Source organism: Danio aesculapii, chromosome 23 (genome assembly GCF_903798145.1).
Source record: "Danio aesculapii chromosome 23, fDanAes4.1, whole genome shotgun sequence".
Lineage (NCBI taxonomy): Eukaryota > Metazoa > Chordata > Actinopteri > Cypriniformes > Danionidae > Danio > Danio aesculapii.
The window spans coordinates 1,656,698-1,684,197 of NC_079457.1; the positions used below are offsets into that span (position 1 = coordinate 1,656,698).

At 40.4% G+C, this 27,500-nt stretch overlaps 2 protein-coding genes across 3 annotated transcripts in view; both read left to right on the forward strand.

Moving 5' to 3' along the window:
- The first annotated feature begins 3,454 nt into the window (after window positions 1-3,454).
- st8sia7.2 (ST8 alpha-N-acetyl-neuraminide alpha-2,8-sialyltransferase 7.2) lies at window positions 3,455-23,047 on the forward strand. 2 transcript variants are annotated; one of them, XM_056449384.1, is made up of 7 exons: window positions 3,455-3,555; window positions 8,323-8,403; window positions 13,003-13,089; window positions 14,612-14,756; window positions 15,054-15,166; window positions 15,705-15,788; window positions 21,125-23,047. In XM_056449384.1, the coding sequence occupies exons 1-7, from the start codon at window positions 3,455-3,457 to the stop codon at window positions 21,591-21,593; spliced, it is 1,080 nt and encodes a 359-aa protein (XP_056305359.1). In that variant the 3' UTR covers window positions 21,594-23,047. The 2 variants fall into 2 exon arrangements, with proteins under 2 accessions (XP_056305359.1, XP_056305360.1); XM_056449385.1 differs by lacking the exon at window positions 3,455-3,555 and having other exon boundaries at window positions 8,336-8,403; window positions 12,998-13,089.
- A 3,124-nt stretch (window positions 23,048-26,171) lies between these two features.
- st8sia7.1 (ST8 alpha-N-acetyl-neuraminide alpha-2,8-sialyltransferase 7.1) overlaps window positions 26,172-27,500 on the forward strand; it is a 21,604-nt gene continuing 20,275 nt past the window's right edge. Inside the window, exon 1 of the mRNA XM_056449471.1 lies at window positions 26,172-26,305. Coding sequence (XP_056305446.1) covers window positions 26,202-26,305 — 104 coding nt within the window. The 5' untranslated portion in view covers window positions 26,172-26,201. The remainder of the gene's footprint in view (window positions 26,306-27,500) is intronic.

Here is a 27,500-nt window from a genome sequence, read left to right on the forward strand (position 1 = left end):
CCGCCCCAACTGACTGATTGTCTCGCCCTAAATGACTGATAGCCCCGCCCTAACTGACTGATAGTGCTGCCCTAACTGACTGATAGTCCCGCCCTAACTGACTGATAGTCCCGCCCCAAATAACTGATAGTCCCGCCCTTAGTGACTGATATTCCCGCCCTTAGTGACTGATAGTCCCGCCCTAACTGACTGATAGTCCCGGCCTTAGTGACTGATAGTCCCGCCCTTAATGACTGATAGTCCCGCCCTAAATGACTGATAGTCCCGCCCTAACTGACTGATAGTCCCGCCCTAAATGACTGATAGCCCCGCCCTAACTGACTGAAAACCCAGAGTTTCTCTCATTTCAGGGTTAAAATACTCTGAGTTTTCACTTCACCTCTATTCTGAAACAGGCCCCTGGTGTTTTAACATAAACAAAGACACACATCATCACATTGTGCCATGGGAAGTACAGATTTACAAAAAGACAACAAAGTGTTTACACACATTCACATACACATTAAGAGAATGCCTAATCGAGTTGACATATTGCTTGACCTCACTGTTCAAAGCAATGCAAGATGTTTTGGATTGCACAAATTCACATTTATGAATGTAATATTTTACCCACAGAATAATGAGATTAATAATGTATGTTTTATTAGGTACAGTCTTAGTTCTGCTGAGGTCATAAAGGCCAAAGAGAACATCCATCCAATATAACTTGAAATCTTCCTCAATTTTTTCTGCAATAAATTGACAAATGTCAGACCAGAATTGTTGGACTAAGGGGCAGTGCCAAAACAGATGGGTTATACATAACATAACTGTTTCAATATTCACAGAACAAAAAGTGCACATTATAGCAAATTATTATTATTATCTATTTTTTGCCACTTATCGGAATTATGGCCTGACAATATTTAATTGGAGGAACATTTGTTAGTCTTATACCTCACCCAGAATATAAACATACTCATAAGCACATTTAGATTATTTACTTTAAAGGGCCCATAGTTGACCTCTTTTTTTATGATTGAATATTAATATTATGGTTGTTCTGAGTGTGCCAGTTTAGCTTCAGTTTAACACACAGTTCAGATTGTTTTATTATAATGTGTTAAAAAGTGTCATGTTGGGGGCGTGTCCACAGCTCGCTGATTTAGGGGTGTGTTGCTTCACATGTAGATTAGTTTCAGCTTCTCACCCAATGTAACAAGGGGCGGAGCCATGAGCTCACCCGCTCTGCGTTTGCAACAGAGTCTGACAGGCAGACAGAGGAGCTGGAGTGAGAGGATCAACATTCAGTTGTACATGTACGACTCTGACACAGACCAAGCAGAGAGTACAAAATCATTTGTTATCTTTGTACAGTTTTACAGCCAACTGTGTGCTAGTTTCAAGTGCCGAGCTTGTACACAGAAACTAATAACCACGCACACTGAATTAACTTTGACTGAGGCACCGGATGCACCGCTCGAAGCTGCGACACGGCACACCAGACACTCTCTGTGGCGCGGCAGAAACATGAAGTGTCCCGAATCGTCACGCCACGCATTTTTGAATTCTAAACATAATTTCTGTCAGGGTACACAGCCGCCGACTCAAAGCACTGTTGTGAGAGCGGCGCTTCTGGTGTGCGACCTGCAGGCAAGTTTGTTATTTTATTTCCAATGGAGAGATGCGCACATGAGGCAACGCGCTCGCACTTTTCCAGCTGCGCCTAGTTAAGATCACAGGGAGCTTCTGGGATCGCGAGAAATGCAAACGGCTGAAGTATAAGGTAGACTCAATGAGAAGTACACGTTTGCAAACCTACCTAAAGATACAACCAATAATTCCCATTAGAGCGATAATGTGGAGAATATTGATCTTGTGTTGAGCCCAATGAGCCTTGCATCTAAAAATAGAGCTAGCGTGTTCCTTTAGTGATATCGCTTCGACTCACGCTGAAAATGGCGGACGTGAATCAACAAACTGAGGATATGATGACGCGCCTGTCAATCAATATTGGTGGGCGGGGGGACCGCTCTCCTACGTCAGGTAGCGGTCGATTTGAAAACAGCTCCAATTGGTCCACTGTTTTTATGTTGTTAAATTGAAAAAAAAAAGCACTGGGTGTGCTTATATCACCCCAATTCCTACTGAAAAAAAACAGCTTAAACCAGCCTAGGCTGGTTGGCTGGTTTTAGCTGGTTGACCAGCCTGGTTTTAGAGGGGTTTTGGCCATTTCCAGGCTGGTTTCCAGCCATTTCCAGCCTGGTCTTAGCTGGTCAGGCTGGAAAATGACCAGCTAAAACCAGCTTGACCACCTTGCCAGGCTGGAAGCCCAGCCAAAACCAGCTATGTCCAGCTTAAACCAGGCTGGTCAAGCTGGTTTTAGCTGGATTTAGCTGGTCATTTTCCAGCCTGACCAGCTCTAAAACCAGGCTGGTCAACCAGCTAAAACCAGCCAACCAGCCTAGGCTGGTTTAAGCTGGATTTTTCAGCAGGGATATGACGGTCTATACACCATACATGCACATATGTCTGTCCAAACAGCTTGAAAAGTAGACTTTTCACCATAGGTGCCCTTTAATCAATACTACTGGACTGTGTAGAGAATTTCAACCAGCACAACATCACATGTTTCTGAAGACAATCACCTACTGCACCCTGTAAGTAGAAAAGCTTTAAAGGGGTGGTCCACTGCTTTTAAGGTATTTTATGGAGTAATAAATGACAATATGAACACATTTCTGGAGATATTTTTTGATTGACCTTAGCCACGTAGCTGGCTTTTTTGTATGCTCAGACTTTAAAGATGACCAAAACAAATCAATATTGATTTCTTTAACAACTGCTTTAAATAAATTGTCAATAATCAAACACAGGCGTATATATTGTTTTGCATATGTTTGTGTAAACAGAAAGTGTGAAGGGATACGTTTATATAGTAGTCTTTATGTAAATGATTCCATCTCATTCACCAGTTCATCCAACACTCAGAAACATGCGCCAACATCTCGCCTTGCCTACTTTTCACTTTTCACCCAGTGTTTTTCGCTCAACATTAGCATAAAACTGAGCAATGCCAGAACTTTTTGACACTACCGTTTTGTCTGTGTCCCTTTCAATCCCATAATTCACTACATAAGCATTGATCTATACGTTTGAATGGACAAATGCTCCACCGAATCATTTATGTGCAGCTGAAAACACCAGCGCTCTTCTAAATGAGGTCAACTGTACTGAAATATCCATAAATTGATCACAACAACATAAGTGACACATCCAAAACAAATGTATTGTGTATTTTAATACGTGAGATTGATCTGCAACCTTTGAGTTTCAGGTTTGCTCGTCTTCAATGATGTCACAGCAGATTATGATGATGACTTTATGATGTATATCAGATGAGGGGGCGGAGCTGCAGACAGGTGTGTGTCTTTTTTATCTTTCTCTCAGTATACACGCACACACACATACGCTGATGGCACTGGTGCAGTGGGTCTTCAGGCTGCTGGTGGTCCTGATCGTCTCTCAGAGTGTGTGTGTGATGTTCTTCTACACACTCGACACACACTCGCACAGGTGAGTTCAGCAATACTTCATCTTTCCTCTGTTCAGATCAGACCTTCTCACCTTTAAAGCTGCTGTATGTGAGTTTTTGGCTCTTCTAGAGCATAAAACCCCATCATATGTGTGCAGATATTCAGAAACATGCTCAGTCAACATTCTTGTTTATCTGAGACACAATGCTGAAGTCAGATATTCTGCTTTGGGAATGTGCATTACTTGTCGGAACATCTGTCTTTGTTTTAGTAATTTTAACCCGCCCAATGCCAGTTTAGCCAATTATATTTCAGCACCCCGGGTTGCCAGATAGTGGAAAACAGCGTATTTCATTCATTTAGTCAGAAAGACTCTCAAAGTTTGCGTCCGTGACTGAAATGCGACCTCCGGTGGACAGTAGCAGACTCCGAAATGAGACGCAGATTCAGAGTTCCACATGAGGTTATTAATTAGCAAATAATATAAATATTACAAGCGTAAACATTAGGTGAGCAGGTTACATTGTAACCCCATGTCCTAACAACATGCTTCGTGATGATACACAGTGATGAGCGATTTGGCTGTTTGCACCAGACGAAACCAGGGTTTACAGAGAATGGTCCGACAAAGAGGAAATATCCAGTGAGCGCCAGTTCTGTGGGCGCAAATACCTTGTTGATGCCAGAAGTCAGAGGAGAATGGCCAGACTGGTTCCAGCTGATAGAAAGGCAACAGTAACTCAAATAAGCACTCGTTACAACCGAGGTCTGCAGAAGAGCATCTCTGAACTCACAACACGTCCAACCTTGAGGCGGATGGGCTACAGCAGCAGAAGACCACACCGGGTGCCGCTCCTGTCAGCTAAGAACAGGAAACTGAGGCTACAATTCACACAGGCTCACCAAAACTGGACAATAGAAGATTGGAGAAACATTGCCTGGTCTGATGAGTCTCCATTTCTGCTGACACATTCGGATGCTCGGCTCACAATTTAACATGAAAGCATGGATCCATCCTGCCTTGTATCAGCGGTTCAGGCTGCTGGTGGTGTAATGGTGTGGGGGATATTTTTTTGGCACACTTTGGGTCCATTAGTACCAATTGAGCATGGTGTCAACACCACAGCCTACCTGAGTATTGTTGCTGACCATGTCCATCCCTTTATGAGCACAGTGTCTCCATCTTCTGATGGCTACTTCCAGCAGGATAACACACCATGTCATAAAGCGTGAATCATCTCAGACTGGTTTCTTGAACATGACAATGAGTTCACTGTACTCAAATGGCCTCCACAGTCACCAGAGCTCAATCTAATAGAGCACCTTTGGGATGTGGTGGAATGGGAGATTGGCATCATGGATGTGCAGCCGACAAATCTGTGTGATGCTATCATGTCAATATGGAGCAAAATCTCTGAGGAATATTTCCAGTAGCTTGTTGAATCTCTGCCATGAAGGATTAAAGCAGTTCTGAAGGCAAAAGGGGGTCAAACCCCGTACTAGTAAGGTGTACCTAATAAAGTGGCCGCTGTGTGTATATATTATGTATTATTTATTGGATGTGATTAATCTTTGCCCAGCACAAAAAAATACACATTTACAATTATTTACAAACACTATTATGAAATGGCAACTGTGTCATTTGCTCAGTTAGGACATTTTAAATGCGTTGTTTGATATGACGGCTTGACTTAAACACATCACAACCTGTTTTTATCTTAATCATGACAACTTGACGTTACCAAAACAAAAAAAACTTGTCATAAATCTGTCATAATCATGATTGTCATTATAACTGTGTCATGAATATTTCTCTGATCGCGTTTTCACTGTATTTGTCTTTAAAATGTCTCATTAAAAGTGTCATTACTCCGTCAGATCAATTTTAAGATCATCATTAATATTTAATTACATTTTGATGACGAATTCAGCTTGTACCACTGTAGTTCAATTCATGTTTATTTATATAGCGCTTTTCACAATGTAGATTGTTTCAAAGCAGCTTAACATAGTTCTAGTAAAGTCCAAATTTCAGAGTTGAAGTTCATTTTAGTTCAGTTCAGTGTGGATTAAATTTCACTGCTGAAAGTCCAAACACTGAAGAGCAAATCCATTGATGTGGAGCTCCACAAGTCCCGATCCAAGCAAGCCAGTGGCGAGGAAAAAAACTTCACCAATTGACAAAGTGAAGGGAAAAAATACCTTGAGAGAAACTAGGCTCTGTTGGCCATGACCATTACTCTACTGGCCAGACTTCCTGTGTGGAGCTGCAGTCTGTGCGCCGGAGGCTGGAGAAGCTGGAAGTCCATCGTGGAGAAGCTGCAGGGCTGAGTAGGCCACCGGCGGGTGTTCAGGTTGGCCCGCAGGATCAATATGGGGACTCGTTGTCAATATGGGGACTCGGTGTTTCTTATGGCTTCATTTATGGCAAGTTTTGTTGTATTGGTAATACTAAGTTGTCATGACGAAGACAAAAACAGGTTGTGATGTATTTGGTTATGTCAATAAGTCAAAGCAAACAGTGTCATCTTTTATTATGTGATAACTGATGCAATGACACTCTATAACAGCATGCGTAACATCTCATTCACATTCATAATGTTCATTCATTCATTTTCCTTAATTCAACTATTCCAGCATTTGTATTACACAGCCGATACCCTTCCAGCCGCAATCCAGTACTGGGAAACATCCACACACACTCATTCGCTCACACACACTCATACACTACGGCCGATTTAGCTCATCAGTTCCCCTATAGCACATGTGTTTGGACTGAAACCGGAGCACCCGGAGGAAACCCACACCAACGCGGGGAGAACATGCAAACTCCACACAGAAATACCAACTGACCCTCGAACCAGTGACCTTCTTGCTGTGAGGTGACAGTGCTAACCACTGAGCCGCCATTTCGCCCACATTTATAATGTTATGATCAACACAGGCTCATTGTGAAAACGTAGCCCTGCGGACATTTCTGGAGATAGCGAATTACGTAGGCGGAGGTACGCATGGCTGCATTTCATTTCTTTAAACGAACGCTACGGGGCGGTGTGACGCCGTTCCTTTTCACGCTTACCAGCTGACCGCTTACCTCCGTATGGACGGCATTCCGGCTGTAATCAGTTTGTCCCGTTAGCGCGCCACTTACGTCGGCGGATTTGAGATGCAGAGAGGAGTTGACCACGAAGACGGGGGTTCGAGTCCGGTGAAGAGCGATTCCAGAAAGTAGATAAGACAAAAACAGAATCCAAAATATAAAACAAACAAGTGAATAGCAGGGTGAGGATGTGGTGAAAAATAGTCAGACAAGGCTTTTATTTTTTTGGATTGCTTTTGAAACGTGTTGGTTGGGTTTAGGGAAGTAGGTAGGCGGGTCAATCGATAAAATTGGTTGGGTTTAGGGAAGGGGGAGAGTGGGTCAGCCGATCGTTCGCTCAGTCAGTCAGAAAGTCTGTCCAAAAGTGAGTCGACAGCGTCCTCTGGTGGGTTTACGCGAGAACAGCAGGCGCGAATGGGAAATTTGAGATCTCGAAAAGCGTACACGGCGACCTCTGGCGGATTCGCGAAAACAAAAACTGCAGAAAAACGTGCCGCCGGGATGTATTTCGCGGTGTCCAGAAACGTCGGTGGAGGTACGTTTTCAGAATGAGCCTGGGTTGGTAATGATTATAAAGGTTTCATGACAGTCATATGAACACCCCTTTCAAGTGAAGTGTTGCCTACCTTGATGTTTTGCATTTGCTTGTCTGGTTTCTATAATCAAACATGCACACTGACAAGAAGTAATATGGTTCTGTTTACCTTATTTTTACTGCGGTGCAATATAGGGTCAATAAAATATGCCATGGCTGTAATTGATGTCATATTTCTGAATCAACAATGATTCCACTGAAGTAGATTGCACGCTGCTTTTGTAGATTATCAAGCAGAGGTTTATAAAACGTTTTCTTTGGAACTGCTGTACAATAAACGGTGTGTGTGCATGCCTGGTAATCATGACATTATGAGGACCACATGTCTCCTAAAGTATACATTGTAAAAACTGCTTTTCTTCCTTAGAGGTTTTGTCTTGTTTCGTGTATGAGTGTGTGGATGAGTGTGTATGGGTGTTTCCCAGCACTGGGTTGCAGCTGGAATGGCATCCGCGGCGTAAAACATATGCTGGAGTAGTTGGCGGTTCATTCCACTGTGGTGACCCCTGCTTAATAAAGGGACTAAGCCGAATAGAAAATGAATGAATGAACATTTCTTTTTTTTTCAATGGTGCTCATCTCTCCCTCATTAGCATAAACAGCAGCCCTGAGTGAGAAGCAGCCGTCTGTCCATTAGCCATTAGAGTGTTTGAGCTGCTGAAGATAATGTCAGCATAGACTAAGAGGATTATAGATGTGGAGCTTTAGATGAAGCAGCGACAGGAGCGACATAGACTGACAGAAGCATGAAGCACACACTCAAACTGAAGCACACATGTAGACCTGACCAGCACTCACAACACACACTCACACACACACACACTGCTGTGTCAGATCTGTCACTATGGTGTTTGTGGCTCCGCCCTCTTCTGAAGTGAGCACAATCTCATTTGCATTTAAAGCGACAGTCACCAAAACACCACAGTTAGGATCAAAGCCTGAAAGGGTCAGTTTCAGAGAGCTAGAGGACATCATCTGTGTGCGATTTTCAGCTCAAACTTCACACACACACTCTCTAAAGACAGCAGAGACTTTACATCTTGTAAAAATGGTCGCAATATGTCCTCGTTAACACGTATGTAAGCACTGTTTCTGTTGTTTTCCTCTTTCAGAGCTGCTCTGACCGATCCGCTCCAGCTGCTGCGCTGTGCAAAACTCAGACGCCGGTTCTCCATCCTCACCCCCGCCAAGAGGTGCGAAGAAACCAGAATTACGTCCTAAAGCAAACATTCCGCTTGCTCTGTTCTGTACACTGAACATGATTGTAAAATATCAGAAAGATATCGCCTGCCATAAAGATATGCAAAAAACCATATCGTTAAATCAAACCATCATAAAGTTTTAGAACTGCAGTTTTACTGCAGACCCGTATCTGACTTCCGATTGTAAACGCTCTCGGTTGGCAGATGACACATTAGAAAATGAAATCTTTAGTTTTTAATTACGGTTTTTATTATTTTTCATTTTAAGACGGACACTATACAGTCCCTGACAAAAGTCTTGTCGCTTGGGTACAAATTGACTTGAAGAGTCTCTGAAATATATTTCTTATCAAGATTTTTTTACAAGAAATGTCTTATTTTAATCCCAACAGCTTTTGTAATAATGTTCCAGTGCAAAACTTCTCATATTTCTGCAGACATAAGTGTTGTGGCCTTGTCATATGAGCTTCACCTGTGACTAATAATGGATCAATTAGGTCTCAGGTGTGTATAAAAAGAACCCCAGTACACGAGCCCTTCACATCAACTGCAACTAGACCTCTGCAAACATGCGGTGAGAGCATCACTGGTCGCTCTGGCCGCCCTGGCGATAACGCTGTCTGCCTATTTGAATGGTTTGGAGTGGATAGTGAAAACTCTTGTGATTTTTGTGGTATTGTTAAAGAATCTGTTACTCATCTGTTTTTTCAATGTGTATACTCAAGACTATTTTGGATTGATGCTTCTAACTTTATTTCAAGGACATTGGTACACAAAAACAAATTGGGTTATATGATGTCATATTTGCTTTAGTACGAGATGGAATTGATTCAAAAAGAACAAATTTTCTTAATCAACTGATAATATTACTTGGAAAATACCATATTCATGTCAAGAAATGGGTCAAAGCTAAGCCAAATTTTGAACATTTAATAAAGGAGATTAAACAATACGGCACTACATTATGTAACATTAAAAACAGAAAAGCAAAAAACACATGAAGCATTAAGTAAATTTCAATTGATTGAATAAAAGTTTTATTTCTTAATATTATCTTGCCTTTTTTTCTTTACCCCTGGCGTTTATTTATACTTTGTATTACTGAGATAATTTCTCTCATTTTAGTTTATTTTTGTTTTGTTCATATTTGTTGCGAGATGTATTCTCCTGTACTAAGTTTGTACATATTTACAATAAAAAAAAAAAAGACATTCCAGACGATTGAACATATTAGCTATTTTCGCCTGTTTTTGTGTATCTAAATTAAAGCAGTCCAACTTGCAAATATGCATTAAAATATTTATAAAAACGATAAAAAGAAAAAGACAATGCTGTCTGCCTTCAGCTCCGGTGGCGAGAGCGTCAAAATTTACTACACTGATCTCTTATTTAAAGAAGCCGTTGCAGCATATCAGTGACATTCCTGCATAAAACATGCTTTCTAGCGTGAAAATGTTGCGCATTTCTTATCAAATTGATTTAACAATGGAAGATCAAGTGTCATGTGATGTGGCTTTGCTCCACTTAATTATCCAATGTGTCCATATGTCTGAAATATCTTGAAGCAGCAATACTGTTTTATACTGTCGCATGAGATTCCCGCTTTTTTAAAGATAAATACTGTGTATATATATATATATATATATATATATATATATATATATATATATATATAAATAATAGTAATGCACATCAGTAACTCACCAGTAACTTATTTAATGCATGTTCCTGTAAGAAAACATTGTAAATAATTGGAAATCCGGCGACCGTAATAATCAAACCCTTGGGAACAACTGTGATCGGAACCAAAGTTCACAGGTCTGTGTTCTCTGAACTCCTCTCAAGCGGTGGACTTATAGTTATTGTTAGACTTATATATGTCATAGTTCATTGAAATTAAAATGGTCGTGCCCAACTGAGTCTGGTTTCTCTCAAGGTTTTTTTTCCTTCACTTTGGTCAATTGGTGAAGTTTTTCCCTCGCCGCTGTCGCCACTGGCTTGCATGGTTCAGGATCTGTAGAGCTGCGCATCGCTGGATTTGCTCTTCAGTATTTGGACTCTCAGTAGTGATTATTAAACCACACTGAACTGAGCTCAACTGAACTTAAACACTGAAAACTGAACTACTCTGTTCCAATTTACTATGACCTTTTATGTGAAGCTGCTTTGACACAATCTACATTGTATAAGCGCTATACAAATAAAGGGGAAATGAATTACCATAAAGTTGACTTGATTTCAACTCTCCTCGACGCCCACACCGGCGAAGACCCGCCACGCTGCACCTCGCCGTTTATCGCCGCCGGCTCTTATTGAAAATGAATGACTTCTGGCTACTTGCCGCTTTCGGTGTGAACGTACGGTAAGATTCACCCTGAGACTAAAGTGATGATTATAAAGAGGCTGAAGACCTGATCCACTGCTGATGTGGCAGACACCTTCGAAGTGTCTCGGCGTCAAGTCCAGAGGATAAAAAAAAGATTTGAAGAAACTGGAGATGTTTTTGACAAGCCCAGGTCAGGCAGAAACCCCGCAAGACAACTGCTCGAGAGGACCGTTTGTTGGCTCGAAAATCTGAGGGCAGCCCCTTTTTTACTTCCGCAGAGCTCCACGAGGCCTGGTCACCTGAAGTCCCTGTGTCAACCAGTTTATCAGATTCTGTCTCGAAATGGCCTCCATGGAATCAGTGTCCAGAAGCCAGCACTAAACAAAAGACAATTGAAAAACTGTGTGGCATTTGTCAAGGCCCACAGCCTGCTAAATGGATGGACACTGGCTAAGTGGCAGAAGATGGATTTTTCAGATGAATCTTCTGTTGAATTACACCACAGTCACCGCAAATATTGCAGGAGACCTACTGGAGCCTGCATGCATCTGAGATTCACCCAGAAAACAGTGAAGTTTGGTGGTGGAAAAATCATGGTCTGGGGTTACATCCAGTATGGGGGTGTGCGAGGGATCTGCTAGGTGGAAGGGCAACATCAATAGTCTACAATACCAAGAAATCTTAGCTACCTCTTATATTCCCAACCATAAAAGAGGGCAAATTCTGCAGCAGGATGGTGCTCCATCGCATACAAAGTTCCTCAAGGCGAAGATCAAGATGCTCCAGGACTGGCCAGCCCAGTCACCAGACATGAACATCATTGAGCATATGTGGGGTAGGATGAAAGAGGAAGCATGGAAAACGAAACCAAAGAATACTGATGAACTCCGGGAGTCCTGCAAGACTGCTTTCTTTGCTATTCCTGATGACTTCATCAATAAATTGTATGAATCCTTGCCAAACCGCATGGATGCAGTCCTTCAAGCTCATGGAAGTCATACAAGATATTAAATGTACATCTCACAGCATCGCTACTTAATTTGCTGACATATTTTTGTATTTGCAGTAAATTTGTTCAATTTCCGTATAGACGACAGAACTTTTGTCTTGCCAAAATTGGACTTTTCTGTTTTGATTAAATGACAAATCTTGTTTCAGTGAAACTAATTTATTTCAGTGCAGTAAACATCATTTGGGAGGGTTTTAGCTTTTGATATGAGCTATTTCTAACACCAATTAATTAATTAAAAGTCAGGTTAAAAGCAGGTGTTTCTACAAAATAGATAAGCGACAAGACTTTTGTCAGGGACTGTATAACTGCAGGTTAACTGTTTTATATATGTATAATTATAACTGATAAGTTATTAGTTAATTAAAGTTATTAGTATATAATAACCTTAACGTTTCTGATTTTGATTGTAATGCAGTGATGACCCCTAAAGCTGCTTTGAAACAATAATTATTGAGAAAAGCGCTATCAAATCAACTTAATTTGAATTGAATTACGCTGTAAAAATATCTGTTAATGAGCAGTTTCCGTATTTTTTTAATCAGGGGTCGCCACTTTTCCATGGTGTGAATGAACCGCCAACTTATCCAGGACATGTTTTACGCAGCGGATGTCCTTCCAGCTGCAACCCATCACTGGGAAACATCCATACACACTCATTCACACACATACACTATGGACAATTTAGCTTACCCAGTTCCCCTATAGCGCATGTGTTTGGACTGTGGGGGAAACCGGAGCACCCGGAGGAAACCCACGCCAACACAGGGAGAACATGCAAACTCCACACAGAAATGCCAACTGACCCAGCCGAAGCTCAAACCAGTGATCTTCTTGCTGTGAGGCGATCGTGCTACCCACTGCGCCACCGTGATGCCATTTATTTATTATATTTTATTTTATGACTTATTTCTGTTTTTGAGTTGCATTATGGGATCTTGATCTTTCTTCCAACAACTTTTAACCTTGAAAAGTGTGGAAAAAGTGAGTTTTCTGAACGTGTGTAATAGTCTGCAGTGTCTGAACATCAAAAGTAGCCAGAGCAGAGATCAACATCCCATAATGCAATTGAACAGAATGCGAATGAACAGAAAATGCTTATGAATCGCATGTGAAGCCTGTAAACGAATGGATATTTTACATGTAGCACACCCCTCTGGCTCTGCCTCCTGATCAGAAAGTGAAAGTGATAACTATAATCTGATTAATTTTGGGTTCCTTCTGTCAACGGTCTCCTGTGTGTTTCTCAGTGCAGCCTCAACATGAAGAGGTTCCCCCAGGAGCTCATCGATTTCCTAAACTGCCCCTATAAACAAAACACCAGCGAGCAGCAGTTCAACAGGTGTGTGTTTGCCATCATTAGCTGTGCTCTGAGTTCATGATCATATCTGTGTGTGGAAAATTAGAAAAAACTTGTAGGGCAGCACAATAGTATCTGGATGCAGACTTTATGATGCAAGCTGAGATTGCATCACTCAGCTATGCAATGTCAGACACAATGCATTTAATGGGCAGGGTTAGGGGTGGAGTTAGGTGAGCCCTTTAAAAAGCATTATATACAGCACAGATTGCGCTGCACCAGGTCTGCATCCAGACCCATCTCGGGCAGCACATGATTAATGATCAATGTTTAAGAACTTATTGGATTTGTCCTATAGGGCTAAGGACTGATAGCCCCACCCCAAAAGACTGATAGCGCCACCCTAAAGGACTGATAGCCCCACCCCAAAAGACTGATAGCGCCACCCCAAAGAACTGATAGCTCCACCCTAATAGACAGATGAGCCGGCCCCAAAGGACTTATAGCTCCACCTCAAATGACAGATAGCGCCGCCCTAAAGCACTGATAGCCCCACCCAAAGAACTGATAGCCCCATTTTAAAGGACAGATAGCCTGCCCTAAAGAACTGATAGCCCCGCCCCAAAGTACTGATAACACTACCCTAAAGGACAAATAGCTCTTCCTAAAGGACTGATATCCCCACCCTAATGAATGATAGCCCCTCCCCAAAGAACTGATAGCCCTTCCTAAAGGACTGATAGCCCCATTTTAAAGGACAAATAGCCCACCCTAAAATACTGATAGCCCCGCCCCAAAGGACTGATAGCTCCACCCCAAATGACAGATAGCACCAACCTAAAGCACTGATAGCCCCACCCAAAGTACTGATAGCCCCGCCCTAAAGAACTGATAGCTCATCATAAAGGACTGATAGCCCTACCCTAATGATTCATAGCTCCGCCCCAAAGAACTAATAGCCCTTCCTAAAGGACTGATAGCCCCATTTTAAAGGACAGATAGCCCCACCCTAAAGGACTAATAGACCCGCCCCAAAAGACTGATAGCTCTTCCTAAAGGACTGAAAGCCCCACCTCAACGGACAGACGAGCCAGCCCTAAAAGACTGATAGCCCCGCCCTAAAGCACTAATAGCCAAAGTACTGATTGGCCCACCCCAAAGGACTTGCATCCCACACGAAAGCACTGATACCCCAGCCTCAAAATACTGATAGCCCCACCCTAAAGGACAGGTATCCCCACCCTAAAGCACTTATAGCCCCGCCCCTAAAAGACATAGCCCTGGCCTAAAGCCCTGATAACCCCGCACCAAAGAACTAATAGCTTCACCCTAAAGGACTGATAGCTCCACCCTAAAGGACAGATAGCCCCACCCTAAAGGACAGATAGCTCCACCCTAAAGTACAGAAAGCCCCGCCCTAAATGACAGATAGCCCTGCCTCAAAGGACTGATAGCTCCACCCTAAAGAACAGATAGCCCCGCCCCAAAGGACTGATAGCTCTTTGATTGAATGGGGTTCTTATAAATGTGAAGTGACACGTCTCTCTGTGTTTGTGTGTGTCAGAATGAGGCTGCAGTTCTGCTGTAACGCCACACACTCATTAATCCTCACCAAACGCAACACAGCCGTCGATCAGATCATCACTTATGAAACTGAAGAGAAACGCACATACAGAGTCAAAGCAGACCTTCACAAGATGCTGCCAGAGGTGTGTGTGTGTGTGTGTGTGTGTGTGCGCGCGCGCGCGCACTAACAATGATGGTTACAGACAGTGTACATATATTTCATTCACCAAGGCTTGTGTATATGTTTACTCATATCTGTGTGTGTGTGTGTGTGTGTGTGTGTGTGTGTGTGTGTGTGTGTGTGTGTGTGTGTGTGTGTGTGTGTGTGTGTGTGTGTCTGCATGCATGTATGCGTGTTTGTGTGCGGACGTGTGTACTTTGTGCCTGTGTGTGTGTGTGTGTGTGTGTGTGTGCGTGTGTGTGTGTGTGTGTGTGTGCAGGACTCCCCTTGGTCTGCTGGTGCTCTGGGTCTCTGTGCTGTTGTGGGCAGCAGTGGCATCTTGAAGAACAGCAGCTGTGGACGCCAGATCGACAGCGCAGACTTCGTCATCCGGTAAAAACATCCCATCATTCATTTACTTTGTGGCTGTTTAAACACTGTCAAGCACATGAGGGTTTACACACACACACACACACGCACACACACACACACACACACACACACGCACACACGCACACACACACACACACATTTTCATTCTGTGCATGTGATATATGCGCAGCTCGCACATGTGCTCTGAATATTTATTGCACTGCTTAGTTTGTCCACAAGATGTCAGCACTGAGCCTGTTTGTCAGGACATATCTTAAAATACAATCACCGGCCTTTTTATTAGGTACATCTCTAATGGCTACTTCCAGCAGGATATTATTATTATTATTATTATTATTATTATTATTATTATTATTATTATTATTATTATATGTTTGGATCCGTTGTTTTTAAGAATATAAACCCATGAATACACAATGTACTAAAACTGTACATCACAGCATACATTCATTTAGCACAAGATGACAAGGCATTTATGTTTAATATTATGTTTTTAAAATATGGAGCCACTGAACATATTTCCCCTTCTCTTTTTCAGCTTTAATTTAGCATTGGTTAATGACAGCGATGTTGGCCTGAAGACAGATCTGATGAACATCAACCCCACTCAGATTCTCACACAGTCAGTCTGCACACACAAACACACACACACACACACACAAATACACACACACACGCACACACACACACACACACACACACACACACACACACACACACACACACCTATATTGAGATGGCTTTTTATTAAAGCTTTACATCAGGGCCTGTATTCATAAAACATGTTAAGACTAAACGTACATCAACTTGTCAATGAGCATGTCAGGTTTAAATTTGGGACTCTTAAATGTTTTTTGGACTCCTAATTTAACATTTCATAAGTATTTCAGTGAGACCAAATCACAAACAATCCTAAAATTGCAGACAATCTGCCTTAAAGGGACAGTTCACCCAAAAATAAAAATGTACTCACTATTTCAGGGCTATTCAATTGGTGGCCCACGGTCCAACCCGGCCCCTGAGGCAATGTGTTCCGGTCCTCCAAATAGTGTGACCAAGACATCAAAAACAAATTTAGTTCAGTTGAAAAATGGTTGCTATAGTGATGAAGTGACGTGCGTCTGTTCAATAGAGCGTGAGTCACGTGACATTAAGCGAGTGGCGCGAGCAGCCGAAAACATTTGGATATGTTTGTAGCAAAGGCCTTTCAATGCACTGATATCGTTAATAGGGATGCTATGATTAGCCGATTTCACTATTAACCGCTTTATTCATCATTCATTCATTTTCTTTTCGGCTTACTCCCTTTATTAATCCGGGATTGCCACAGCAGAATGAACCACCAACTAATCCAGCACATGTTTTACGCAGCGGATGCCCTTCCAGCTGCAATACACACTCACACCATACACACTCACACACTACGGACAATTTAGCCTTCCCAATTCACCTGTACCGCATGTGTTTGGACTGTGGGGGAAACTGGAAACCCACGCGAACACAGGGAGAACATGCAAACTCCACACAGAAACGCCAACTGACCCAGCCGAGGTTGAACCAGCGACCTTCTTGCTGTGAGGCGACAGCACTACCTACTGTGCCACTGCATCGCCCAGTTAATTAATCGTAACGGCTAAATAAAGTTATGCCAACTGTGTGCTAGTTTATAGTTCCAAGCTTTTAACTACAGCAGCACGCCGTTCACATATTGCGTCTTTTCCACACGCAAGTTCATTATTAACAATGAAGACGTGCGCATATTGGAGCGGTGCGTGTACGGCTCGCAAGCGGACCAACGCACTCGAAAACACAGTCGAAATTATCTCACGCTGCAGTGGTGAGAGTTGTACGCAGCTTTCAGTACAATGTAAACAAAAGATGCGTTAGACGAATTATTACAAATGATTACAATGATTATGTATGTATGAACGCAGATGATTACAACAGTTCATTTAAATACTTAGCTAATATAAAGCTTAAATTAACAATAGACAAATACTATTTTAATTTATTCTTATGTTTATTTATTTATTCATTGTTCTGTCATTTATTTTCATTGTTAAATGATCAGTCATGATGTAAATCAAAAACTTTTTCATTTATTTTTAAGTTTAATGAGAGAAATGGACTATTGTTTGTGTTTTATGAATGTTTTGTGCTGTATTTGGTTACTGAGCAGCAGTAAACAACACTTCAAAATATAATCTTGTGATTTTCTAAACTAGCAGTGTTTTGAATTTAATAAATGCATAATAATTCTGATAACCATGAAACCATGATTATTGTTCAGACTAGATAATCGCACAACCAAAATATATAATCATTGCATCCATAATTGTTACGCAGTTTAAAACAGAACATATGAATGTGTCTGAATGTAGAAGAAGCCTACTTGAGCAATGCACTGCTTATATTCTGCTTTGAAATACAACATTTGATATGTTTGTAAAGCCACATTGTTCAATGCAGTGATGTTATGTAGTTTCAAAATACAACATATTAACATTTTAATGTAGAAAAATCCAACGTGGGTGTCTTAAGGAGCAAAAATACAACATATGGGCTCTTATATACTGTTGTGTCATCACTTATAGTAAGTCATATCTCTCCGGCCCCTCATTTGAAATGCTTTTCATGAACTGGCCCCCATGACAAACTAAATGAATAGCCCTGCACTATTTACTCTCCCTCCATCTTCTGTTGAACACAAAAATAGATATTTAGAAGAATTCTGAAAAACTGTAACCACTGACTTCCATAATAGGACAAAACCAATACTATGGAATGGTCAGTTGCTTCAAACATTTTTCAAAGTATCTTCTTTTGTGTTCACAGAAGAAAGAAACTCAAACAGGTTTGAAACGGAATTAAAAGGAAGTAAAGGGGGGACCGGGTCGGCGCTCGTTGGCATGTATTAGCTCTGGAATTGCCACAGTTATCCAAGTAACGGATGGAGCGATCAAAGGAACCATAACTGATTTAATGAGCCATTCGCAGTTTCACTGTACCGGCCGTGCTTTGAAATACAACATTTGAATATGTTTGTAAAGCCACACTGTTCAATGCAGTGATGTTATGTAGTTTCAAAATACAATATATTAACATTTTAATGTAGAAAAATCCAACGTGGGTGTCTTAAGGAGCAAAAATACAACATATGGGCTCTTATATACTGTTGTGTCGTCACTCATATTGCAAGTCATATCTCTCCGGCCCCTCATTTGGCATGCTTTTCATGAACTGGCCCCCATGACAAACTAAATGAATAGCCCTGCCTTATTTACTCTCCCTCTATCTTCTGTTGAACACAAAAATAGATATTTTGAAGAATGCTGAAAAACTGTAACCACTGACTTCCATAATAGGACAAAACTAATACTATGGAATGGTCAGTTGCTTCAAACGTTTTTCAAAGTATCTTCTTTTGTGTTCACAGAAGAAAGAAACTCAAACAGGTTTGAAAGCGGAAGTAAAGGATGGGTAAATGACCATGTAATAAAACTGTCGTAATATGAACTGTCCCTTTAAAGTTTCCTGCACCACATCTCAAACATACGGAGACCTGGAAGGGACGTGATGGAGGGGGACAAAATGGGTGGAAGAAAAAAAAAACTGGGTTGGAGAAAAAAAACTGAGTGATAGGAAAACATATTTCTAAGGTTTTGCGTTCCCTCGCACTGATTTTGCGTTATCTCTAAAAAACTGTTTCTCCACAAACACTTCCTGTTCACTTCATTCATGTAAACCCTCACGTTTTTGCCGAAATTCTGCAGTATTTTACCATTCTATCCTACTATCATCCTATTATTAAGTATTTTCCCATATTTCTCATATATTTTTAATCTTGAAAGTACGCTGCAATTAATATTAAAATGTCTGCTTTGACTTTCTTTCCATTAAAGCTGTGCGTCGATCATCGCCTATCATATGCTACCTCTGAACTAGTGAATGCATGTATAAGATTTTAATGCATGTATGTTTTTAAGATTTTAAAGAAAATGGTCCCAAAATATATCTTAATTATTATGTTTTAGTTAGTTTTAGATTAGATTCAATTTATTGTCATCACACATGTACAAGTACAAGGCAACGAAAAGCAGTGAGGTGCATTGTCAATCTACAAGAGTGCATAGCAGGCATATTTACCTATATAGATTTAAGAGTGAATCAGGGAGAAATTCTCGTTCTTTTTGTGTACGAGCTCTGCTGCTTGGAATGTTTTGTCCACGATTTTTAAAGAGACTCAAATTAAGCGTGTTTTTATGATTATTTTTAGGGGTTTTCACCTTTATTGTATAGGACAGTAGAGAGTATTGACAGGAAAGAGTGGGGAGCAGAGGGGAAGGATCAGCATAGGACCGCGAGGCAGGAATCGAACTCGGGTCGCCGTGAGTGTTTTAAAAAGGGGAATTAAAAAGTGTTTGTTTTACAGTTGAAGTTGAGGATTTTATTGTGCTGAGCTGATGATGTTTGCACTTCTTTTATAATTTGCTCATTCATTTTTAAGAATATCGAGGACCACAATAGAAATAAGACTGTAGCCTGTGTATTTTATCCTCGACAGTTTTTGTAATAATGTATGAATTGGTCTAACTGGACTTGATTGTATATATTTTTTAGAATTGTCAAATAAAATCAATCAATTAATCAATAAGTGAAGTTTAGTTATAAACTAATTTCGAGAGGATCACGTGCTTATGATGCTAGCGGCTGGATCCGCATTATCAAATTCTCGACGACCCCTAAGCTACTACAAATACCCTGGGTTACGTACCACTGCTATCTTCGTTTTGAAGAATCCCCCCCTCCACCCCTACTCCTCCTTCTTCTTAGATGGGTGACACGGTGGCCCAGTGCTTAGCACTGTTGCCTCACAGCAAGAATGTCTCTGGTTCCAGGCTTTACCAAACCAGCAGACATTTCTGTGTGGAGTTTGCATTTTCTCCCCGTGCTCACGTAGGTTTCCCCCGGGTTCCCCGGTTTCCTCCCACCGTCCAAAAAACATGTAACATAAGTTAATTGACTGTTCCAAACTGGCACTATAGACATGCTGCTAGGAAATGGTTATCTCTCAAGAGCAATCACTGGCTGTTCATTGGCTACTACAGCAGGGGAGTTCTCCAGATCTACCTGAGCTCAAACTCCCCTCTCCCCTTGCAACGGGAGGGAGCCCCGGGCTCGAGGATCTTATGAGCTCAGGGCTCTCTCCCGGGACAGCATGCTAAACAAGCTTATAATTAATCATCAGCTAAGGGTGAACTCTTGAAGCGCTGACTGACAGACGCGCTACGTCCAATAAACTGATCCCAGATCAGCTTCTGTACACGCCATTTACAGAGGAGCAAAAGTGCAGGAGACTTTTGGATCCGGGTGTATGTTTAAACAGACTTATACACTGAATAATATGGAAACATCTCCGTCCTGCTCATTTTCTCCTAAATGAGGACAAACAGTTTCTAAAGTAATGGAGTGCTTTCATTATAGATCTGTTCTTACAGAGACACCTCTGTTATCAAACTAAAAACGAGAGATTCATTTGCTGCTCACTTGTTTGATAACAGAGGTGTCACTTTGAATGGTGCGTACAGCAGCTGATCTGGGATCAGTTTATTGTACGGAGCGCGTCTGTCAGTCAGCGCTTATACATGCATTCACTGGTTCAGATGTAGCATATAAAAGGCGCCGATCGACGCACAGCTTTAATGTAAAGAAAGTAGGATAGATTGGTAAAATACGGGAGAATTTCGGCAAAAACGTGAATGAAGTGAACAGTGGAGAAACAGTTTAGCGAGATGACGCAAAATCATTGCGAGGGAACGCAAAAAAACGTAGAAATAGTAGTGTTTTCCTATCACTCAGTTTTTTTTATCCCACCATTTTTTCCCCTCCATCACGTCCCTTCCGAGTCTCCATACTACCATACTGTTTTGTTGATTATAAACTGTTGTGTGTCTGTAGATACAAAAACATGGAGCAGGATCCGGATCCGCTAGTGAAGCGTGTCAGTGTGTACGGAAACTCCTCCCTCATTATTCCTGCATTTGCATATGCGTTCTGCACCTCGCCATCCCTCCGGGTCCTCCGAGTCCTGCAGCCAAACAGACCGCAGCAGCCGGTTCTGTTTTTCAGCCCACATTACCTGCGCGCTCTGGACCGCTTCTGGAAGAGGCGTGGCCTCAAGGAGCCCCGCCTCTCCTCTGGATTTATTTTAATTAGCGCAGCACTAGAAATGTGTGAGCACGTGCACGTGTACGGATTCTGGCCCTTCGACACCGACCTGCAGGACAACAAGATTCCTTACCATTATTATGACCTAAGTAGGCCAAGCGCATTCATGCACCGCATGCCAGAGGAGTTTGTACGTCTTCTGCAGCTCCACAGCCAGGGGGCGCTGACACTGCACCTGCAGCCCTGCCACACGCCGTAGAGCAGTATTTCCCAACCCTGTTCCTAGAGGCTCACTAACAGTACACATTGTGGATGTGTCCCTTATCTGACCTGTTCATTTAAGGTTTTGGAGTCTCTTCTGATGTTCTGATGAGTTGATTCAGCTGTGTTTGATTAGGAAGAGGTTGATAATTCAATTCATTTTTATTTGTATAGTGCTTTTACAATGTAGATTGTGTCAAAGCAGACTATTAAAGTGAATTGAAACAGTGTCAGTTCAGTTTTCAGAGTTTAAGGTTTAATATTCACTGCTGAGAGTCCAAACACTGAAGAGTGATCCAAAATGTGTACTGCTGGTGTGCCTTCAGGAACAGGGTTGGGAAACACTGGCATAGACTGCATACACATGTAGAGGTAGTGAATTCACTGCGAGTTCAGTCTGTGAATTCACCTGTAGGTTTCTGAAGAGCGTATTTGAAGCTCAAAGTGGGTCAAGTCTAGAAGGGATACAGCTGAGGATAATCACATCAGTATAGCAGCCTATTTGTAACACTGTCAAATATGCACTAATTAATATTTTTACATTACTGCGAGGGATAGGTTTAAGGTTGGGGTAGGGGTCATCATTAATAAAATACAATTTAGTGGGTAATTTAATGAATAATTCTCATTATAATTACTGTTTTACATTGCTGTGAGGGGCAGGTTTAGTGGCGTGCTGTGAGGTTTGTGGCTGGTGAGGCAGTGACCCTTTCAAAGTCAAAAGTCAGAGGCGGAGCTACTATTTTTCACATGGAGTGGCCATTGCTATTTCAGGGGGGCCACACACACACACACTGTACTCAAATATTAAATTAAGGAATTCAAAAAATATATTTATAAAAAAAAATGCTGAATTCATTTGGAAAACACTAGCATAAAGGAAAAAGCAAACAAAAAATACTGCAATTACACATAGCAGAGCTGGATTTGGAAAAGAAGACGCACATTGTTTGTGTGTATGTCTGATATATCGTCCCTTTTTTTCATGTTTAATTGACCCTGTCCAAAAATATAAAAGTCTGGTTACATCTGATCCAGTTGGAAACACATTCATCCATTATCACACCTGCACATTAATATCAACAACACATTTTTCTGAAGAAAGTATATGAGCTGGCTATTCCATTATAAACACATTTAACTCACAAACAGTCAGCCTAACATTACTTCTCAATAATAGCTAAATATTTAAACATTGTAAATGAAATATAATAGCTTACATACATGGCATGTATCAGAATTAAGGGTAATGCATCTAAACATGTGGATCAATCCTAGGCCCACACGGAATCTGCACGCGCAGATTTCCGCAGATTTTTAGCCCATCAATAATTCTGTTTATTTACTTGAGTAAATGTGTGTAAATCTATATTTATTCAGTTTTTAAATTAATTACAGTAATATTATTGACTAATATGAAAATGTTCATCTGATTTATGTACAGTGCAGTTTGTACAGTCATATTTTCTGTCTTTTAGTAGAGATATTATATGAGAGACTTGCTTTGTTTACCTAATAAAGTGAATCTAATTGGATTTGCATTTTAAACATTAATAAAAGTTTAAAAGATATGATTTTTTATTTCCCATATTAAGGTTTTAGTTATGATACTCCCAAAATAATTCAGCAGAAATCCACAGATTTTTACCAAAATTCTCAGCAGAAATAGCAAAAAACATCCACAGATTCCTCACTCCTAGTCATTCTGTAATATTTCAGTCCCATATTTTTTTAAAGTGGTTGTTGACTAAAATTACATTTTAAAAGCATTTTTCATTGATTTACTTTGAACATTTTAATGAATCAAAAATAATTTAAATTAAAAAAATATCATATTTCTGTCACAAACCAAAGCTATTTGTCATGTCCCTGAGGCACTTCTTTGAAATTGCATGTAGAAAAAAATGTATATAATGCACACAGTGTCAATTTTTTTTCTTCAGTATTACAACTATTTATTTGTGTTCTTTTCTGGTGCTAAATAAAAAAATATGATTTTTTAAAATAAAAAACAGGCTACAAAGTTATGTCCCAATATAAACTTAACCCTGTCACGCCAGCAAAACTCCACCTATAGCAATTTAGACTCCACTCTATGACCTCACAGGCAGAAAGTGACATCATTCAGCTCTCTTTACAGCATGGTGCAAAAGAAGGCAAGATATATGTTAATTTATTTACATTTTTTGATGTTTATTATAGTTAAGAAGGGTACGGTCAAGCTTATCAATTCAACCTCGTAACATCAAACTAAGATGGAATATGATTGTTTTAAAAATATATAAATATTTCCAAATAATATCACATTTTCTCGTTTAATTGCAGCCATGTGGGCCTTCTCTTTTAAACCACAGGAGGAGCAGAGGTCATTTTGTTTTAAAAACTCCCATCACACTCAACCCCGTTACACATGTCATTGTTTCGGGGTTGTAAAATTGTAACAGCATTGAGATATTCACCTAATTTATCAAGAATTTTAATAATAAAAAAAACATTTCAGTAAATATCAGAATCAGAAAGAGCTTTATTGCCAGGTATGTTCACACATACGAGGAATTTGTTTTGGTGACAGAGCTTCTACAGTGCAACAGAATTACAGAGACGGGACAAAAAACAGATAATAAATATATTTAAAACAATAGAAGTAAGTAGTGAATGCAAATATACAGATTGACAAGTGTATGTACGTGTTTATTACTATATACAACGTTATATGTGCAGCTGTTATGTGCAAATTGGCATGTAAAGTGTGTTGTTAAATAAGTGTATATGTGTATAAAAGTGTATAGCAAGTAGTGATGTTGGTTCCACAATTATTATCATCAAGTGTTCATGAGATGGATTGCCTGAGGGAAGAAACTGTTTCTGTGTCGGGCTGTTCTGGTGCGCAGTGCTCTGTAGCGTCGACCAGAAGGTAACAGTTCAAAGAGGCAGTGTGCTGGGTGTGAGGGGTCCAGAGTGATTTTGGCAGCCCTTCTGCTCGCTCTGGATAAGTACAGTTCTTGGGGAGTAGGAAGGGTTGTACCAGTGATTCGCTCAGCAGTCCGAACTATTATATATTGAAATAAATACATTTGAAATATATTGAAATAAATACATTTTAAGTATATATATATTATTAAAACTTTGTCACTGATAGAATATTTGAAGCAGTGTTTTCACTTAAACTTTGATGCAATTTTATGTCAGGCAATGCACCCGTATCAGCAGCAGAGTTTATATTGTATGTGTCATGAGTTTCATCATGAGTTAATTAAAAGCTAATAAAATCAGAACGTCAAGTAAAAAAACTTTAATTATGTAATAGTTAATTTATTTATCTCTATGTCAAGTGACAATTAGCCAACTTTAGAGAGGGGGTCATTAAGGGCATAATTCATATTAATATTATAGATAAAGAGGGTTAAGCTATCAAAAGGTTTAGGAATCCCTGGTCTCCTGCTGCTGTAGCCCATCCGCCTCAAGGTTGGATGTGTTGTGTGTTCAGAGATGCTCTTCTGCAGACCTCGGTTGTAACGAGTGCTTATTTGAGTTCATCAGCTGGAACCAGTGAGTCTGTTGTGGTAAAGAAAGAGCTGAGCTGAAAGGCAAAGCTTTCAATTTACCGGTCAATCTACGTTCCTACTCTCACCTATGGTCATGAGCTTTGGGTCAGGGACAAGGACAAGATTTCGGATACAAGCGGCAGGAGTTTGGCAGGGTGCACCCTTATAGATAGGGTGAGAAGCTCTGTCACCTGAGAGGAGCTCGGAGTAGAGCCGCTGCTCCTCCACATCGAGAGAATCAGCTGAGGTGGCTCGGGCATCTGTTTCGGATGCCTCCTGGACGCCTACCTAGGGAGGTGTTCCAGGCATGTCCCACTGGGAGGAGGCCCCGGGGAAGACCCAGGACATGCTGGAGGGACTATGTCTCTCAGCTGGCCTGTGAACACCTCAGGTTCCCTCCGGAGGAGCTGGAAGAAGTGTCTGGGGAGAGGAAAGTCTGGAGTTCTCTCCTGAGACTGCTGCCCCTGCGACCCGGCCCTGGAAAAGCGGATAAAAATGAATGAATGAATGAATGACTTTATATTAGTAATATTTAACAAGCTGTTTGGAATTATCAGCATACATAAGCAATTAAAAAATCAGTTATTGCCACATTGATGACTTAAAAGAGTGTAGCTACCTGTAAACATTTATGTAAATGTATATTTTAATAATTCAATGAGTCAAAATTTTAAAACATAAAGAAATTGTAGTGTTTTTATGTGTATATTTTACGTAGGGACAGACAAAAATTTCTGCAAAATGATCAATCCTCAGAAATGTGATATATACATATTTTTTTATTATTATTATTATCATTATCAGTATTGTAACTCCTTCCTTGTTTGATGTTTATGATCGAATTTAACATTTCTAGTTTATCTAATCTCAACACCATATATCTCAAAATCACACCAAATAAATTATTAATAAAACCCAAAGGTGTGTTTATTGTAAAAAGGACATGACGCGTACGTTTAAAACGATGGTCGAGTTTCAGGGGGCGGAGCGCGCGCGCGTGCGTGTGTCACCTTTAACCTTACACACACAAACGCGCACACACTCGTTCCTGTGTGTCTCTGATGGCCTTGGCGTCTCTCCGGTGGGGCTGCAGGTTTCTGGTGGTCCTGATCATCTTCCAGGGTGTGTGTGTGATGTTTTACAAACAAAACACACACTCGTTCAGGTAAACATCTCAGATTCATTGTCATTCGGAGGATGCTACTAATTTAAGTCAGGCTGCGTGTTTGCTGTTTTTAAAGTCTAGCTGTGCTGAAGTATTATAATTAATCTGAGTTTAATAACAAAATTAAGGTAGTGGTTGTTGTTTTTAATCGAGTAAGTTGGTGTTAAGTTGTTGAGCAAGCAATTTAACTAGCATCGTAACCGACTGATTGAACTTTTTGTTTGTCCATAGCTGTGATTTAATACGAAATCTGCTTCAAATGTATGGAAAAGATTGTCTGCAACTCGGTTTAACCAAAATAAATTGGTTCAAAAAAGTTTTAGAGTGGAAGTTAAAGAGTTAAATAGTTTTCTGTTGAGATACTTTTGTTTTTGACGTTAAAATGTCGTAATCAGGGCAGAAATGAATGAAGCCTAGAAGGGATACAGCTGCGGATACTCATATTAGCACAATTATTGTGACACTGAACAGCAATCATTAATATTTTACATTACTGTGGGGCTTGGGATGGGGGTATGATTAAATAAAATACAAATTAAAAGGTAATTTAATAAATAATATGAATAATACTCTACAATTACTGCTTTTACTTCACTGTGATGGTGGGTTTAAGGTTGTGATAGGGTAGATGTTCATAAAATACTATTAATGGGTAATTTAATTAATAATATAAATAATACTCTGTATAATTACTGTTTTTACTTCACTGTGATGGTGGGTTTAGGATTGTGATGGGGGTAGATGTTATTAAAATACAATAAATGTGTAATTTAATTAATAATATAAATAATTCTTGTTAACTCTGGTCTGCAGCTGTATCCCTTCTAGCAACAAGAAACGCAATCAGAAATGTTGCTAGATGTGTGTTCCGTCATGAAGTTAATGGTGATAGCTTACATTATTTATTAAAATGTCTATTATGTAGCTTTAATAATATCTACTTTACTACATACCCCTCAGAGTTACGTACAATATTCATTATTGTTGTACTGCAGTCAATTGGCTATCACAAATCATGTGCGCATGCATATCTGCAGTCGTATCCTTTATAGACTCATCTGCAATTAATTGCCTTTGGCTGGAAACGAATGAATAATAAAAATAAGCGGATTGTTATTAGTAAATTATCCCATAAATATCCCATATCACCATAAAGTCTGCAGTGATAACCTTGTTTGTCCTGCTAAAACGCAAA